This window comes from Corvus brachyrhynchos, unplaced genomic scaffold (genome assembly GCF_000691975.1).
Source record: "Corvus brachyrhynchos isolate BGI_N302 unplaced genomic scaffold, ASM69197v1 scaffold258, whole genome shotgun sequence".
Lineage (NCBI taxonomy): Eukaryota > Metazoa > Chordata > Aves > Passeriformes > Corvidae > Corvus > Corvus brachyrhynchos.
The window spans coordinates 5,876,482-5,895,341 of NW_008240122.1; the positions used below are offsets into that span (position 1 = coordinate 5,876,482).

At 45.3% G+C, this 18,860-nt stretch overlaps 1 protein-coding gene across 5 annotated transcripts in view; it reads left to right on the top strand.

Annotated features, from left to right (window-relative positions):
* The window catches only part of LOC103622737, a 77,517-nt gene that overhangs the window by 17,024 nt on the left and 41,633 nt on the right, over positions 1–18,860 (top strand). For 3 of the 5 annotated variants that reach the window (XM_017744849.1, XM_017744851.1, XM_017744852.1), the window contains exon 1: positions 7–516. The exons of 1 other annotated variant lie outside the window; for it this stretch is intronic. In XM_017744849.1, the coding sequence (XP_017600338.1) occupies positions 412–516 (105 nt within the window). In that variant the 5' untranslated portion in view covers positions 7–411. Of the gene's footprint in view, positions 1–6; positions 517–18,860 lie in introns of those variants that run through there. One more of the 5 variants, XM_008641727.2, reaches the window with a different exon arrangement.

Genomic DNA, 18,860 nt, shown 5'->3' on the forward strand with positions numbered 1-18,860 from the left:
GCCTGGGGCCGAGCGGGCGGGAGCGCTGCCATGAGCGGAGCCCGGTGTCCCGCCCAGGGAGCTCTGCCGTCCCGCAGTGAGCACTCTGCGCCGAGTGTCTCTTGTCCCCTGCAGCACGCTGCCAGCTGGTACCTCCCTCCTTTCTGAAGCGTAACTGGGGAGGGGGTGGAAGGCAAAGGAAGTTTGGTGCTCGTTTTTTTTTTTTCTGTAGGCTTTGGAGGGGGATTCCCTGTGCCTCCCAGCGCGGAGGGCTGTAGGACAGAGTGCGGCGGCGGAGGGGAGGGGGGCACAGCTGGGAGCGGCTGTGCGGAGCCGTGCCCCCACCGCCGCGTACCTGGGGTGCTGGATGCGAGCTCCGCGCAGCTCCGCCGAGCGTAGCGGCGCGGCAGATGCAGATGCGTGTGTGTGTGTATGCTTAACCCTTTCTTGGCTCCTCGGATTTGTACCATGCTGAAGATCCTCACCAAAAAGCTCAGGAACCAGAGTTTGAACGAAATTCAACCTTTCCAGCTAAAGGTAAGAAAACCCGTTTTTGTCTCGGTTGTTTTTTGTCCCCTTCAGGTAATTACTAAGGGGGCCTCGAGGAGCTGGAAGCTTGCAGTGTTTATTATGCTGGGTCGGTTTCCTCTCAGCCAGTGTGCTCAGGAGGAACTGGCCTAGGCTGTATTCCTGTTACTTAAAGTCCTATTCCTTGGCATCCAGAATTACCCTGCACAATTCAGATAATACAGAAAGGTGTATGAAGACAGATGTATCTGTCTGGTTTTTAGAATGTTTTCCTTTAGATGGGATTCACATTTAACCGTGTAGGCATTTGCCTAGATACCTTTGTATGTGTGCAATCTGTGGCCTCCCAGTCCTTGCCAGGCTAGAACCCCATAGTGCTAGGTACTGTACAAACATGATTTACCTAAAATGCCTTTCAGCTCGTTATTTGCATTTCTCTCTCTTCGGGTCCTGAAGGCCAGAATCTGAGCTGAAGTTTGCAGACTGGATCATTGCATTGACCCATGGCTTTCCAGATTCTTCTTACATCCGTTTTTAATGTTTAAAATAAAACTGAGGATCACAGATTCAGGATAAGAACTGTCTAAGCCTTTCCTGCAAAATACAAAGAGGAATTTTTGAGCCATATACCACGGGATAAAAATGGATCTGTGACGAATGAGAAAAAAATACCAGATCCTGGTTTGGCAAAATTGTTGTGAATCAAGGAATATCCCGTGAAATCAGCAGAGTTACTCTGGATTGGCACCAGTGCTGCGGGAAATGTAGCACCTGGCCCCAAATAAAAGAAGGGATCTGGGAAAAGTAGCAGCCCTCGTTGCTTGAGTTGGGGGCTGGGGATCCGTATACCAGACTCCAGTGGAGTCTTTTGTATGTGTTACACAGAGGCTCATTGCCGTGTGGCTGCACTTCTGCGCAGTCACTCTGGACAGGCTGATGGCAACTTTGATGAAACATCAGCACTGTTTCTAACAAAGTTTGCTGTACTTCTTCCCCTGGGGATTGCACGTTCTGTGGCTCTCAGGGGAGGCAGGGTTAGATTTTATTTTTGGAAGTAAAATAAGGACAATGCTTTAGGTTGTAGTGGATTGATTCAGTGCAGAGTATCTGCAGAAGCAGTGAGGGATTTTTTTTTAACACTGTGTTTCTTGGCCTTATGGCTGCAATCTCCTTTAGCTTTATTGTTTGTCTCTTGGAGCCTCAGGTTGTGAAACCATGAGAATCTTTGGAAGGCGCTCTCAGAGGTAGATACAGCCTTCAGGATGCTTGGAGGCATGCAGGAAAATGTGCATGAGTGGGCATCTGCAGCCATTTTGTTCATATTAGTGCCAAGGTTTTGTGCTACAGACAGGTGGTCTGCATTTTTGCAGGCTCAATGGAGAAAGTTAAGCTTGCACTGTGCTTTGCTTGCAAGGCTAATGCATAGCCCATCAGAGCTGTCTTTGCAGCCTGCAGTGGGGAGTGGTACAATGACTGGTACACATGTGTATGGGCAGAAAGCCAGACTTGCAAACTCTGGGTTTAAATCTGTTTTGTAGGCCTTTGGGGACCATGTACAGCTGCCTGGTCTTGGTTGAGCCTTGCAGCAGCATACTAATTGCTTAATGGAGTGTGCAGTGCTCTGTCTTAGGTGTCGGACCAGAGCTCCTTGCAGGTATAGACCTGGGGTAGGTGTCACAGGGGGTGAGCAGTGTGGAAGCTTCTGGTGCCTGTGCTGTGCATGGACCCTGTGTCAAGGCCAAGTGTCTGTACCATTTTGCACTACTGCCCTCATGATGTGGGGCTGCCAGGCACTGACCAGACTTCTGCTTTCTTGGCCTTGGTCTGTGTCTATGCAGGTCTGTATGTATTCTGGTTTGTATGGTATATGCATTATTTAAAAGGTCCAGTGTGCTGTCGTTGAAACCTAGTGAAAAGTTAGGTGAGAGCATAGAATCAGGTCTGTAGTCCTGTAAGTGGAGAACGAGCATCAAGTTTGGATAGAGTAAGAATTGATCTGCATTCACCACCCAAACCAAGAGCTTTTTGAGCTTTAATAACAGTGTGCTTAGCTGCTCTTCTCCTTCATTGCCCACTCGCTTTTGCACTTTATGACCTCTATGGGAGGTTCCCAAATTCAAGGAAAAGCAAGCTGCTGTTGTGCTTCTAGCTTACAACTGTATTGAAATCAGCCAAAGTCCCAGGAGACTGTCCTTGGGTAAACTGTCAACTCATTTTTACAAGTGTGGAAGATTTGACCAACCTTGGATTGGCAACCAGGCTTTGGCAATCTTTTCAGGATGAAATTTCTGCCCATTGTAAGGTTTTATTTTTGTATGATGTGTCCTGAATTGGTTTAGTGTGGCTGTGATAGGTCCTCCTAGTCTTTTCCCACTTGGAGAAGCTGAGAGGGTGCCATGGCTTTCTGTAAGTGAAACCAACAAATATGCAAGTTTTGGGTGTTGATGTAGTGGACTTCTCTTTTTCCTTACTGAAGCTTTAGGCAGTTGACAACTAGCGCTGCTCAGAGGAGTTTGACTCAGGAGTTGTGCTGGTGTCTCTCAGAAAGTGTCCCTTTATTTCCCTTTCTCCAGAAGTCACCATGGTGGGAAGGGAGGGACTGTGTGACACTTCACCTGATGTTGGGTTAGCATGCTCAGCCAGCAGTTTCTGATAAGGGTGGCTGGGCTCTCAAGTGTGATAGTTGGGGTTCAAATTTGAGCCCCTCACCTTGGAAGATAGCTGACCTTGCTGTCTTCACAGAATCCCAGAATAGGTAAGGTTGAGAGGGACCACAGTAGATCATCTGTTCCAAGCTCCCTGCTCAAGCAGGGTCATGCTAAAGCACATGGCACAGGATTGTGTCCAGATGGTTCTTGAATATCTCCAGTGAGGGAGACTCCACAACCTCTCTGGGCTTGGTCACCCACACAGTAAAGAAGTTCTTCCTCATGTTCAGGTGGAACTTCTTGTGCATCTGTTCCTGCCTGTTGCCCCTTGTCCTATTGCTCAGCACCACTGGGAAGAGCCTGGAGACATCCTGTTGACACCTCCTCTTTAGGTATTTATATGCATTGATGAGATTCCCTCGCAGTTGCCTCTTTTTGAGACTGACCAAGCCCAGCTCCCTCAGCCTTTCCTGGTAAGAGAGATATTCCAGTCCCTTAACCATCTTTGTTACTCTCCACTGGACGTGCTCCAGCAGCTCCATGTCTCTCTTGTACTGGGGAGCCCAGAACTGGACACAGCGCTGCAGGTGTGCCTCACCAGGGCTGAACAGAGGGACAGATCACCTCCCTGAACCTGCTGGCAGTGCTCATCCCAGTGCACCTCAGGACACCGCCGGCCTCCCTGGCCACAGGACACGCTGCTGGCTCACAGACACCTTGTCGCCCACCAGGACCCCAAGGTTGTTGTCCGCAGAGCTGCTTTCCAGCATCTGAGCCCCCAGCCTGTGCTGGTCCATGGGGTTATTCTTCCCCAGCTGCAGGACCCTGCACTTCCCTTTGTTGAATTTCAGGAGGTTCCTCTCTGCCCATCTCTCCAGCCTGTTGAGGCCCTTCTGAAGGGTCACACAGCCCTCTGGGGTATCAGCCACTCCTCCTAGATTTGTATTATCTGTGAACTAGCTGAGGAGGCATCTGCCCCTTCATCCAAGTCATTGATGAATGAGTTAAACAATATTGGGCCCAGTATTGAACCTTGGGGGACACCACTAGTGACAGGCCTTCAACCAGACAGTGTGCCCCTGATTATGACCATCAAACAGTTGTCAATCTACCTCACTGTCCCCTCATCCAGTCCACACTTCCTGAGTTTGCCTATGAGGATGTTGTGAGAGACAGTGTTGAAAGTCTTGCTGGAGTCAGTGTAGACAGTATCCACTGCTCTCCCCTCATCCAGCCAGGTAGTTCTTTCACTGTAGAAGGCAGTCAAGTTTGTCAGGCATGACATTAGTAAATTCATGCTGACTACTCCTTGTCATCCATGTGGATACACAGGGCCTTCAGAATGAGGCACTCCATCACATTTCTAGCGATTGAGGTGATGCAGACTGGCTGGTAGTTCCCTGACTCCTAATTCTTGCCTTTTCTGAAGACTGGGGTAACATTTGTTTTCTTCCAGTTCTCAGGCACCTCTCCTGATTGCCATGACCTTTCAAAGATGATCATGAATGGCCTAGCTATGGTATTTTCCAGCTTTCTCAACATTTGTGGAAGCATCCCATCAGGGCCTGTGGACTTGTGGGTGTCAAGTTTTCCTACATGTCTTCCCACTGGACACTTGTGCCCCTGCAGCAGGGGCAGCGTGTCCGCTCCTGAGCTCTTGTAGTTTGTAGCACAGCCTGTTAGCTTAAGAGCTTCAGCTCTTCAACCCTCAGCTTCTGTGGCTAAATCCAAGAAAGGAGAGGGAATTGCCTGGTGACTCAGTCTTTGGTCTACCTCTTGCTTCAGTGGTCTGGTGTTACTTGCTAGAGATTAGGCCAGATTCAGGAACCTTTTTGGCTGTTTTTAAACCAGAAGCAGATCTGACTTAACAGGTTAGGGGTCATCTTTGATAACAGCTGGCAACTGGATCTGTTCCAGAGCAGTTGGGACAGGAGAAAAAGAGTGAGAAGGGGGAGTGTCCCATATTGTAGTGAAATGCTTCAAACCAGGAAAGTGAGAGGGGCCTGTAACTGAGGGCCTGATTTTTTTTTTTTTTTTTTTTTTTTGGTGTGTGTTAGTTGTCCAATATTACAGTCTAGTACAGTTTTTTGTTATTTCCTTTCATAGTTTTGGACTGGTAGCCCTGAGAAACACTTTCTGAACTATAAGTCAGGCTGATCTAGGAGCTTTTAAAATGCATATCTTGGGCTTGCATGTGGGTTTGTGATGGAGTACTGATATTGAGCCCTTAGAAGTATTCTCTGACCAACTCTGTGAGCTTTCTGCAAATCAAATATCTTGTTCATCCCCACAATTTGGGGTAGGGATTTCTCACACAAATGTGTTTCTTCCAAGTTTCTCTTTAACTCTTGTGGCTTTGCTATTTATGTAGTGGCTAAAGTGTGGGTGTCTCTTTTCTGAGCTTTGCTTGCAAGCAAGGTCCTTGGGGTATGGAGCATCTGGCTGGAACAAGTCTGTGCATTGCCAGTCAAACTAAGCCCTTAATTAGTGGCCCTAGGTGTTATCACAGTGAAACAGTTGGATTGTGGTGTGTTAAAAAATTAACTGGCTGGAACATGCAGCCGAAAAAAACTGAGCACTTTAAAGGTGGCAATTTCATTCCAACTTTGCTGTTGACACAAATAACTTTGGAGGTGATACAACTGATGTTCTAATCCACAACAGTTGTTAAATTACTTATGTACTTGGCATATTCATTTTGGTCCTGGGCAGAAGTAATTCAGACATGTTTGTCACTTCCTTGATCAATGGTATGAAGTCATATGTGAGTGTTGTGGTGACAGAGAACTGCATTTCTCTTCCACATAATTTTAGCCTTATACTTGCTTAAAGGGAGTTGTGTGCTAGGCATTAACAAAGCCACTGTGTCAGCTCTCCTCATGTACCCTTGCAGCTTGTATGTGTGCATACACAGCACTGGGGACCAGAAAGTCATCTCAGTTATTTTCTACTGGCATGTGTATCTGGAATCGGCTATGAGAGTCTGGGCTGGCTGGCCAGCCCTGACGGGCAACTGGAAATCATCTTCATCCTCCCTGTATGAAGGGGATTCAGCTGGCCGTGCAAAGTGAACCTCAAGCTTGCAGGCAGTGACTCCTGAGTCACTGTCCCTGTGGTAGCTTGTTACTCTGCAGAGCCGGGAGTGTTATTTTTTTCTCCTTAGACCAAAAGAGAGTGGAGTAGTGTTGTTACTGATGCACAGTGGGTGTGCTTTCAAAGATCTGCATAAGTGCTCGTGCTTACTATGAATGACCACAGACTGATTTCTGTCTTTCTTTGGGCTGATTGCTTGTCATGTGTCACAGGTCTTCAGCTTGGCACAGGGAAAACTTAGCTTTGTCTGCTGTGGTGTATGCAGGTTTTCTCTCCTTTCTGGAGTTTTCAGCAGATCCCACCAAACAAGTTCATTCCTCTAGAGCTGGAGGACTCTGTTTTATACTGAAACTTTGCTTTTCTTCCTGTTACATCAACTGGTTGTGTTAGATGCCTCTGGTTTGTTGTAATCTCAGGAAAGACACAAGCGCACAAATCTAAGTGTGTAAGTACAATTTTGACTTTTGGAGTATCTATGAATATGCCTGAAGTTATGTTTGTGATAATTTGGACTAAAAATATATATGTTAGTGGGTTTGAAATGCTGTGGTAGATACTTAGCTAAGGCTAAGAATAGAACAGGCAATCCCAGACACTTTAAGCTTTGGGTTTTTGAAACTTCTGCCTGAGGCATTGTAAAATAATGGCTTTGCAATTCTTTCTACTTGGCTTCGAAGGTCTGAATCTCTAAGGGTTGTCATCTTTTCTGTGCAGACATTCAGCACTGATAATCTCCTGTACAGACTTAATTCCAAAGAGTGGTACTTCAGACAAGTTGCAGATACTGCAAATACAGCATGATAGGCCATTCACTGACATTGGGGTAGTTCATTGAGACATTCAGCTTGCCTTTATGACTGATAGGAAACTATGGACTAGCTTGAAAAAAAGTCCACCTCCCAGAGGCACAAAGAAATCTCATTACTTTTCCTTGTATTTCCCAATTTTTGAATTTTATTTGAATGAAAAACTAAATTCTGAAAAGTCAGTGCTATGTATTTAACTTTGGGATTTCAGTGAAAACTGATTATTTTTCTTTGCTGGATAGTGCAGTTCTTCATTTCCCGCTGTCATGCATTGTCCTCCAAGTTCCAAATTTGCTGCACTGTTTGGGATGCTAAACGTTTTCCTGAGCATGAAAAGAGCTCATATTTGAGGTGAAAATAGAAAGCAGAACCAGGTCATTATTTATTTTAATTATATGGCTGTCACAAAAAAGTGGGTTCACCTTTTTTTACAGCAAAAAGCAAGGCTTGCATCCGCTTAGGAGAATTCTGTGGAGTGGTGGGTGGGCAGGGCACCACTGCTGTAATGTGTCAGCCTGGCCAGCTTCTCTGTCTGTTCCTGGAGCATGCCTGAGGTCACAGAAGTGTTGTTTGGATTCCTCAGAATGGAGACCAAGGGCTGTGTTCCCTTTTCAGTGGGAAGTAACACTCCCACACACATTGTAGGCAGCACCAACCCCTCCTACCCCCGTGCCTTTATCTGTAGCTCCTGTTCTCCGGTTGAGTGGGATTCAGGTTGCTGGGTGACCCAGCTCTTCCTAGCAACCAGCATCACAGGTATGTGTGTGCTCGGGCCGTGTTCTGCGGCAGGAGCTGTTGTGCGTGGCCGTGGGCAGAGCCTGTTTGTCCTCCTGCCACCGGTGACCAGCAGTCAGCCAGCTAAGCTGTTTGTGAATAGGCACCAGCACCACCCACAAGTACTCAGCGTGAACACCCAGGCAAGGATTTCGAGAAAAGCCAATTAGTTGTGACCTTTATCTGCACTGAAAGCATTCCCTGTGCAGTGAACTCTGCTGTGACCCAGGCCTAAAAGTCGATGTAAAGGACATACGGCCCAGCGTGACCTATGCAGAGCTGTCTCCGTGCCAGGCTGGGCACAGGGCTGCCCAAGCTGTGGGGATGCAACAAACAGGTGAAGCACAGTTCAGAGAAGGTTTCTTCTGGATCAGCGTGGTCACTCCTTGGGGGTGGACAGCTCAGGGTGTCTCTAGGCATTTCTTCCCTCTCTTGCTATGTTCTTGGTTTTTGTGCCCATTATAACCTCCTTTCTGCCATGGGCTGGTCTGTTTGGACACAGACCTGGCATCCATATGTACCTAAGTCTATATGTCACACTGAATTGTTCAGTCCTTGTAGGATAGGTGTTTTGAGGCTGGGGCGTCTTGGGAGCTGGCTGAGGCAGAGGGAGCAGATCTTACATGGTGAGTAGTTTGGTTTTTTTTTAATTTTTTTAATCTCCTCTGTAATCAGTGCAGCACACCACGTGCTCAGCCAGGTGAACTTTTGCTGTTATCCCGTTGAGAAGCTCTAGCACAATGGGAATGCCATAACAGAGTACCCATGTGAAGAGCTCACATGATTAGTTCTCTAGTCCATCCTTGATGGCTTCATGAAGAGTGAAATACCATGGATGCTTCTGGAAACTTCCTGTTGGATGTGTATGTGAGAAAGTATCTTGCTTAGTAAGTTTACACTGAAGTTGCCACATGGCTGCATGTGCAGTAATCCAAATCCTGGTTCTTTCTAGTTGTTCTGTGTTAGCACAGTGGAGTGTTATCTAAGGGTGGCAGGGGCTAAAAGCCCAAAGAAGATTCTGTGTGTGCTTTACAAAGCAGCTGGTGTGGACTAGCCCCTTGTTTCTTTGTTTCCAGCCCTCTCCTCCCCTGGCACACTTCTCCAAGCAGTTCATCATCCAGGCTCAGCCTGCTGCAGAGCCACTTCAGCTTGCCAAGGCCTGAGCCGTGGTGCTGAGAGCAGATCAATGCCTGTGCTCCACTGGCATGCACCCTTCAGATGAGTGTTGTGAGCGAGGAGATGTGGTGAAACTCGGGGAGGTATCCCTAAGGCATGGTAGACTGTGAGGCTATGGGTTACCTTCCTCAAACAGCACGACTGGGTTGGTCAGTCTTTGTACCCAGCAAACACACCTGAGAAAAGCCCTCTACAGCTTTGCCTGGATTCACCTGCCCATCCTAGTTCCAGCATCAGCCCATATGAGAAGACCTATCGAAACACTTTCTGAGGAGGAAAAACCAAAGTCTAGAGTTAGGTCTCCAGAGGAGGCTTTTATTAGTCATGTCTCCCATTTCATGGATAGGTTCACCTGAGGTTTGTTGCCTGACTTCGAGGTAGATGGTCCTTACCTGAATTTAGATGTATGAAAGGATGGGAGATCCCTGGTATTTGGGAGATGTCCAAATACCTTAATATTCGTAAATGTCCCCAATGAGAATAGGCAGGCCTTGGTTTCTCATATTTCTAGGGACCAAACTATTGCTTGGTAGCTGATTAATTGATTTGTCTTGGCTACAAACCTGGTTTTGAGCCAGGATTTCGAGGAGATCACACAATTGGAGTTGCTGATAGCACAAAGATCCTATCCCTTCACACCTATTTTATTCAGCAATCTGTCTCATCTTACTCCTTCCTAATGGGGTCACATTGTTTCCATGATGCATGATGGTTTTTATTTAACTGATATCCTTATTTCTTGGCATGACAGGCCACAATCTGCCAAGCTCTATATGGGCATAAGATGAGAATAAAATTTCCTTTGGTTGAATGGGGAATTTCCCATCTTGGGGAAAGGTGCCAGACAGGCAGCTAGGTTCTCCAGTTTGCTGAGAGTGTCTGGATGTAAGCTGGAAAAGTTGAAAATAATCCTTCCATATCCTGTCACCTAGTTATTACACACAAAGCCAAGTGGTTGTTCCAGACAGTTGTCTGCAGCCAGACTGTTCTTGTGTGTGTTTCTTTTTTTTCTTTACTCCTATGAGTTGGTTATTCCAAGGAAATAAAGTTCTATGGCCAAAGGCTAATTAAGAGGAGAGAACAGAGGTATTTGGTGTGAAGCATATAAACTGAAGTAATTTACAAGCTTGAAAAATCAGCAGATTCCATGTACAGATTTTTGTTCTCAGAGAACCCTTTTTGTTCTGGCTTGGACAGAACCAATCACTTTTGGGAAACTGCTCAATGGTATTTTGCAGAGGGCTGCGGTGCAATGCAGCTTTTCCCATCTTGCCCCCAAACTGATATGTGGGCATGCTAGTTTAGTATTTGGTGCTTGGACACTGTCTCAGTAGCACTCTGTGGTGGGGTGAGTTGACCTGAAGGAGCACTGTTACACTTTGCTCTGTGAATCTCCCTTACATTGTGACATTGTAAGTAAATGCATGGTACTCTGTGTCCCTCTTCCATGAATCGGATTTAGGAGCATCCATCCTGTGTTAGACCTACAGTTTCCCCCAGTATCCCATCTCCTGCATTAGTAATCCAGTAGGCTTCTTTTACCTAAACCTGTTCATTTTACACCACCAAATCTGTGTAGGGTATTTGCATCCAGAACATCCCGTGGCAAGTATTTCACACCTTAACTACACACTGCCAAATGATCATCTGTTGTTTATTTAGAACCTACTTCATACTAATTTAATTTTGTGCCTTCTGTGTTGTATACTGGAGAAGAGAGTGATTATTCAAATTCTGTCTTTGTGTGCTCATCTCTAGCCCATCCCTCCATGTGTGGGACGATCTGACAACCCATTTGTCAGATTTTCCCAACTAGGAACCACTTGGAATCACACAAAGTTTACCAGGAAAGAATCTGGTGCAGTGAGAGCCATTGCAAGTTATAACATGTCCCTGTCTCTTACTTCGAAGGTGCCTGACCAGATGGATCAAAGACCTGGTCTGAAAGGATTATCCTACTGGTTTGCTCTCTGATAAAACACAAGAAGCTTGGTGTAAATCCATAGAGATGAAACAGCTCTCATCTGCTTGCACTCAGAGGGGTTAATGTGAGATTTTGAGAGGAGGAGAAGCCTGAAATGTCTCATGTGCTCCAAATGTATTTTCCAGCCTGACTGTAAGGCATTGTTCCTTGTGTTTGCAAATGCGGCTAATGTAGTTCTTTATGGCTGAGCAGAGGTGAGTGTCGAGTGAGGTCTCCTAACACAAGCAGCTTCTCCTCTGCTAAGGAAGTATCTCAGGGCAAAGGCAGTTGCCCTCTGAGTCTTTTGAGTAGGGAATGGAAAAACTGTTACCAGATGTGTTGTTTATGCCAGCTGCTGTCAGCCGTGCTTCCCTGGTTGACAGGACTCATGGAATGCTGAGGAGTTGCTGTAAACTGCCAGAGAAGTTGGCCTGTGCAAAGAAACCTTTTCCCATCACAGCAATATGGTAACTGAGCTACGCCGGTGGGGGTAGGGTATGAGTCGGGAGGAGTGTCTTTAAATCCCTGTGGCCAAGGCAGGAATGGCTGGCACTGGTGTGAGCAGTCAGTTCCCATCCTCCCTCCCTGAGTAAATGCACTACAGATAAGATCAGCTATTATAGGTGCCCTTCCAGTTCTAGGTGCCCCTAGAACTCCCTATGTCTGAGAGGGTTGTCAGCCTGTGATAAATAGTTTTGCTTTTAATCTGACTATTTGGAGCTAAGGTTTAGCAGCAAATGGGCTGTAAGTTACAGATGAAGCTAAGTCACTGTATCTTAGTGCAGCATTGATGAGGCCCTGTAATGGTCTTTAATCCTTCAGGGTCCTTTTTGTCTTTCCAGATTGCTGTGCTTTGTGGTGTCAACACTGCTGAATAACACTGCTCCTGCTGGGTGTCAGCCAGGCTTCAAGGGCTCCAAGCTGAGAGCCGTCAGGGCAGTTGACCCCCTTTGGAAAGGGATCTCTTTGCAGCACAACTGTTGCTGCTTCTTTCTGATGGGTGCTTTCCAACGCTTTGCCACCTTTTTCTTTGTTAGTTCTCATCTGAGCTATGCTGTCTTCCCTCATAGGATGAGAAAGTGAACAGGTGAATGCCAGCCTCCATGAGAATCCTTGAAACTTGGGTAGGAATTAGCCATAATTCTCTTCATCGCATCAGCAAAGCTGTAAGTAGAGTAACAGAGCTGTTGAGAAACTCATAGTGTGGGTCCATGCAGGTGACTGCCACCTGAGGCCAGGCTGTGCTGGGTGTCTGTATGGAGCAGAAGCTGAGTGTGGGAGGAGGGTAGGAGATTTGTGGGACACTTACTGGGAAGTGGAACATCTGTGAGCTTTACCTGCAGGTAGAAGTGGAGTTGGAGTAGTGTATGGTTTCTGTCACTTGTAGGAAGAGCTATAAAACTTAACTAGCCTCTTAAGCTAACAACATAGGGATAGTTTGAGAATTTTGTGTAAGTTCCTGCTACCAGAGAGAGTGATACATATCACAGCATGGAGCTGCACTATTCCCTTGGCTCCCATACTGCAGAAGCAGTCTTACTTTGGAACACAGTAGTCTGGGAAGTCAAGAAGGAAATTGAAGGATTAAAGGCTCTATTTCTGTGGTAACACCTTTGTTACCAGACCCCATCCACCTGCTGAGTGAGTGCTGTAGTGATTTTGCTTTATCTGTATTTTTAACAAGTGAAATTTATAACCTTTGAAATCATGGCCCCAAACGTGACTGCAGCTATGTTTAATCAGAGAGATTCTTATTCTCATAGTGGCTTTGAGGATAAATAAACTGAATGGGGTTCTCTCAGATTTGGAGTATTTTGGGTGCTAAGGAACAGAGTCTGGGTGTTTTTTGCCTAGGAGGCCTTTTAAAGACTAATTTTTTAATTGATAGCATTCATGTTGTGTCTTTTGTTGTCACAGATGTGTGATGCCTGGTAGGAGGAGTGTGCATCCATATGGGTGCCTATACCATTGGTAGAACTGAGTCTGTTCTAGTTTGTTTGCAAGTACTTATTTCTATTTTGTGTGGAATTTAAAAGCATGGTCTTGGTTGCACTCTTGTAACAATATTTGCCCAGAGTTTCTAAGAATAGACCAGGGTAGATAGGAGTCTCAATTGTAGGCATCAGCTGCATTCACTTCCCCAGGACAGGGAACATGGGGTATCCAGTTTCTGGTGGCTGTGGACTCCACGTATTCAAGCACCATAGGCTCACTGCTGCTGTATACATGCTTTTCTGGATTAATGGTGAAGCATCGGGACTTTCTTGGTTTCTTGGGGGTTTTTGTCTGGTTGGTTTTTATTTTGTAAACCTCCTGGTTTTTCTATCTTTAGTCTTCTCCTGCAAAATCATCTCAGCTTAGCCCTGGGAAGAGCAGGGGAAGATTTTGAGAAAGAGGTTTGCACGCTCTGTCTGCTGCAAAGAGAACCGATGTGGGGCAGATGAGAGAGTGCAGAGAGTCAGCTGTGCTCTTGTCTGCATAGAGTCCTCTGGTTTATTCCACTCGCAGATGAGGATCCCCAAGTCTAGGGTAGTGTATCTGCTTTAGTTCTAGTCAGATTTGTCCACAGGGGTAAATTCTTCCCAGAAGCTGTAGACAGTATGGTCAAAACACACATATGTATTTGTGAAAGTGCAGGTGGATGAGGGAGACGATTTAAAACAGTAAGAGGACCAAGCATGTGCCTCCTCACACCCATGCACCACTCATATCCTCACTGTTCTGTGTAAGCCTTGTGCCTTCCTTTCAAGATCTAGGCAACCCAGTTTAAGCCCATGCTTCTGGAAATGCAGTTTGGTCATTGCTCCTCAGAGCAGAAGCTTGGTTTCCATGTTCTTTGGTTAATGACTGTTACCACCTGCACCCTGAGTGTTGCCAGTCACCATGTTTGGCAGTCTGAGAATGGTAAGCACTGAACAAAAATAATAACTGGACTATTAAAACGTTGCAGATTTGGCTACCTGGAGTGACTCTCTGCTTCCCTCAGATCTGTGAAACCACAGACAATTAAATACACTCTAGCTCCATTTAGAAGATGGCATTCCTACAATAGGAATTTTTCTGTCCTTGGCATGGAGCAGGCCTAGAAACAAGAGCCTCAGGGAGTGCTGTGTCCCACTGGCCCATCCCTGCTTTCATTGACTCAGCTGCTCTGTCAAGCAAGACCATGTTCAAGGGTTATGAACCCTGGGTTTGAACTGTAGCCATTTGCAAGGAAATGGGGAATAGAGTTGGAAGGCACACCTACTGTGAAAATTAAAAAGGAACATAATGTGGAAAAAATACTCTAGAAAAGCTTTTGCAAACCAGGATGATTCTGGCTGGGAGTTTAGCTGTTGAAGGACCCCAGCTGTAAATCCCAGATATAGCTTGGGTAGTCATGTCTCACATGTGCATGTTTGAAGATTGAACTGAACTTCAGCTTGGCAACTTTTCTTGAGGAGAGAACCAGCCTGTTGTACTAGCATAAATTCTCCCTGTAATGCTGAGTATCTCTCAAAATTAAAGGAGATCTTGGGAAAGGAGTTGCATGTTAATTTGAAGGTCTGTTTGACTCATTCCTTCCTTCTTCCTCATGTTCCATGGCTCAAAACTGCCTTTCCATGTCTCATCATCTACCTTGTTTTCCAATTCTCTCTAATTCAGAGTTTCTTATAATTGGCAGGATGGCACCTCCCTCGTTCAAGATCAGGCAGTGTCCCATGGCAACTGCACCAGTTGTTGACCTGGAAAAATAACACTAGGGAAATTTAGTGAAATGTTTTTGCTAAAGCCAAGCAGTGGAAATTGAGAAGAGCCCTGTGCTGTAGGTTGCCCATGTCTGTAGCAGCTGCTCTGTAGGCAGTGTGGTGGGGGGGAGGTAAGTGAGCACTAGTTTCATTTCTCCAGTCTGAAGTCTGAAGAAATGGAAATCAGTTCCCCATCGCAGAGATATCAGTAGTCATTGTTGAGGTCATCCATTGCTTTCTGGTTTTGTGCCAGGAACCAGTGTGTGAGACCAACTCAGCAAAGTCTCTTTCCAGGGCTCTTGGAGGGGATTTTACGTAGTCACAGAGATTCCCTGGAGTGGCTGGCCTGAAGTTAACAAATAGCCTGTGTCACAAATAGCCTTATATGTGCAGCACAGCCAGTATTGGCTTCTGCCAGGAAAACCACCTCCCTGGAGGTAACTCCCTCCTTCCCTCACTCCCAGAGGGAGATTGGGAATGATGCCCTCCTGCCTGTGTGCGTTCTTCATTCAAGCTGGGAACAAGGGGTTGCCTGTGGTCAGTTGTATGTTTATATTATCTCTTCCTCATGAATACACCTCCACCACACCAAACCATGCTGTTGGTGTTTTAGGTTTTTAGGACAATGCAGCCTTTAAGTGAAGCCTGTTGGGAGAGTTTTATTCTACCTTAGAAGTGAGATTCCTTATCCTTTGTAAGCTCACAGATGATTCTTAATGTCATTACTTCTGATTGTATGATAGCAGGATAATTTGTCTTCTGGAAGCCAAACCAAGAGGAGCTCCACTTTAGCATAGTGGGACTTTTTTATTGTCTGATGCATTTCAGAGCTTTAGACTTTAAGGGCGATGTGACCCTTTAGGACCTGGGCAATTTCAACTGCAGTTAGTTATCATTACTCAGTTGACAAGTGTCAGTGTGATGAGAAAGACATATTTTTCTATCTCTAGTTTTTTCTTGTATCTGCTAGTTTGTCTTTCATGTTAAAACTGCCTCAAAGGTATAAGCTTTACACTCAAGTTTTCCTTAAATACCATCTGGTTATTTTACACAAACCCATATTTCCTTACTAGAGATGGATGAAAAATGAAATGCATGGGGAGGTTAGTGCATGTTTCCATCTGGCATGGGAGGAGTCCTTATCCTGACAGAAGGCACATCAGGTGCCATAGCTGAAGAACCCAGGTGTAACACTGAGATCCTCATCAACACGAGGCTGCTTTCTGATGCGTTTCCTGAAGAAAGACTGAAGGGTGGATGGGGCACCTGTCCTTTGGTTTTTGGCTTCTTTTGTGCCATAGTTTGCAAACATTCACACATCTATGGGAATTGAAGATTTTATTTTATTCTTTTCAATTTTGCATGTTAAGGCACAGTGTGTGTTGGACACAGTCCTGGCAACCTTTCTGGTTGTTCCAGCTTGAGCAGGAGCTTGGACTACCGTGATACCAAGAGGTGTCTTTCAGTCTAAACAGTTCTGCAATTGATGCGCTGTGAATGAAGCCATGATCTGGTGGGACTTTTGACATGGAGTTTTTAAATTTTCTGCTATGGCCGTGCCATTTCTGAGGAAAATGGGGCTGTACTGCCTTGGACAAAAGTAAATCTGTGGCAAATATATGACAGGGACTGTGCAAGGGAGGCTGGAGGCCTGAAGGCAGTACTGCTGTGTTTAGTGAAATGTTTCTGAATGTTTAGGGGAGGGTTACTGTTAAAGCCTGGGAAGAATCAAGGGAGAGAATATATATCTCCAGCTAGTCAGAGCATTAGCCTTTGATTCCACAAATGTATAGTTTTTGGAAAGTTGTGTTATCCAGAGAGAGAATAGTTTTTTTGATCTTTCATTAATCTTTGCCTGTGTGGGGTGTCGTGGCAAGGAGTTTCAGGTATAAAATTTCAACTCTGCAAGATTAATGGTTAGCCTACTATGAATGATGGTTTTCTGTTAGGGAGCATGAAAGCTAGAGTCTCTTGTTTGAAAGAGATTTTTCTTGCAGGTGCTCTGAAGAAAGCCTCTAGCAAAGTGTTTAAGGCAACTCGCAAGGGAATTGGTCTTTGGTTGCCTGAGGGACTGTGGAGGGCTCAGTAGAGGAGAGTTACCCATATGAGACGAAGAGCTGTCAAAATTGCACTTGCACAGGGAAGAGTGAGTGTTTTGGAAGTCCAGGGCTGGTAGGCACAAAGACCTTCAAATGTCAATCATTGACTCAAATCCAACTCCTATCTTAAGCATCTCAAGCCAGTGACATTGTGCAGTAGCTGTTTGACCTGCATGTGCTAGATTTCATTGCCTCTTTTTTTGGAAGCAGTGCCATGCCATGTATTGACATTGTACAAAAACTGAAGCTGCTAGGTTTCCCACGCAGAGCTGCTAAACCTCACTGAAAACCCTGCCATGTCCAAATGAAAGGTTTTTATGTGGGAATGAGGGACAGACTAAGGTCAGTACCTCTCAAGTTAGAATGGGAGCCTTAGCTTTTGTAACAGAGACAGGACCTCTGTCTGTACAGCAGTTACACAATGGCACCTCAGTGTCAGCTGTCCCCTCTGTGAACTACCATGGTACAAACAAGGTATTATACCTGCTCTGGGGACAACTAGAAGTCTCTGTGTTTGGCAGTGTTCCTCAGTGCCAGCTGCCTTTATTAAATGATGCATGTGTGTGAACACATACAAGAAAATTATAGTTGTAGTAGGAAAAACAACGTCCTGCATTTACTTCAGGAATATCTGCAGTGGGGATAAATCTGAAATCTGACTTGCCCAATTCATCATTTGACAGCTGAGAATGTAGTTTAAAGAATAGCAAGGAAGGAAAATATATTTTGATTTCTCAAAGGGCAGTGTAAATACAGAAGAGCAAAAGGTAGTTCTAAAAAAGGAGGGGAAAACAGGTGTCAACATGCTTTTGGGGGAACAAAACCCTCCAAACACAATCCTGGAGGATAATCACAAAATAGGTGTGTTGATTTAATAGCTGTCAAATTCAGTATCAATCAGAATTTCTCCACTGTTATTGTTTATCTGCATCAGCAGTGTGTCTTTCATAGACACCTAGTTAAGTGTAGCTACTCTTCTGTGTCTCTGGGTTGCTGAAACACTACAAAGACATCTCCCCAGGGTGGTGGAGGTAAAAAAGGTTCAAATCAGTGTAATGGTTGCATGCTTGCCTCTTCTTCCATAAAAGTCAAGCACAGCCCATGACACTTAAAATGGAAACACAGCATGTAACATTTTGAAATGTATTGCCACTGGATTCTGTTGTGAGCAAGTAGCTTGAGCCAGCTGAGAATGACAGCAGTGTTTGTTATTCTGAATAAAAAGGTGTAAGGAATAATGAAGTTCATCTTGCAGTGATCGTATTATTCCAGAACTGTTTCTTATAAAGGTTTCTTTTAAGTATTGCATCTTCCTTTGACTCATTTGGTTTTGGCTGTTGCCAGAGACACATACTAAGCTGTGTAGCTCAGAGGTTTGATCTAATAACTTCCAGGTAGGCTCTATGCAGCCAAACAAAAGTCACTTTAGGAACAAGATAGGTAGGGTTTCCTCTGTGTAGGAAACTCAGAAGCAGCGTGATCTATCTGACCTATAAAAGCTTGGTTTCAGATCTCTCAACCCTCTCGATAGGCAGCTACCAGGTTTGTTCAATGTTAGGCTTGTTTTGAGTGAGTGGTTTGAAGTCCATTGGCTGACACAGAGCAAATGTTCCTGAAAAGTCTTGATATTGACAAAATATGTGAATTGTCATTACTCTTGGAGCATTTAAGGGTGCTCAGTGGTACTGTAAATTATCTCCTGGAGGGGACAGCATAACAGTATTGTCTGCATTTCTGTGAAATCATGTTTCTTTTATTTCTATTAAATACTTCAGGGTTGTCCTGTAGGAAAGCAAGGCGAGTCTGTTCTGTGGTGGCTTATGTGTGAACTTCAAGGGGGAAGTGTGGGTACATACACAGGATGGCTAAAGTTAACGTGCCACTTCCATTTGTGGGTGCCTTGCAAGATGATAGTGCTGCTGACAGGATGTGTCTTTATCTCGGTAGTGGAGATTTTGGAGATTCAGTTATCCACGTGATGTGGATGTGGTAGGCCATGATGGTTATAAGCTACATGTCTGGGAAGCGAAAGGCAGGATATGTTCCTTGTGCTTGGGGAAGAGTTG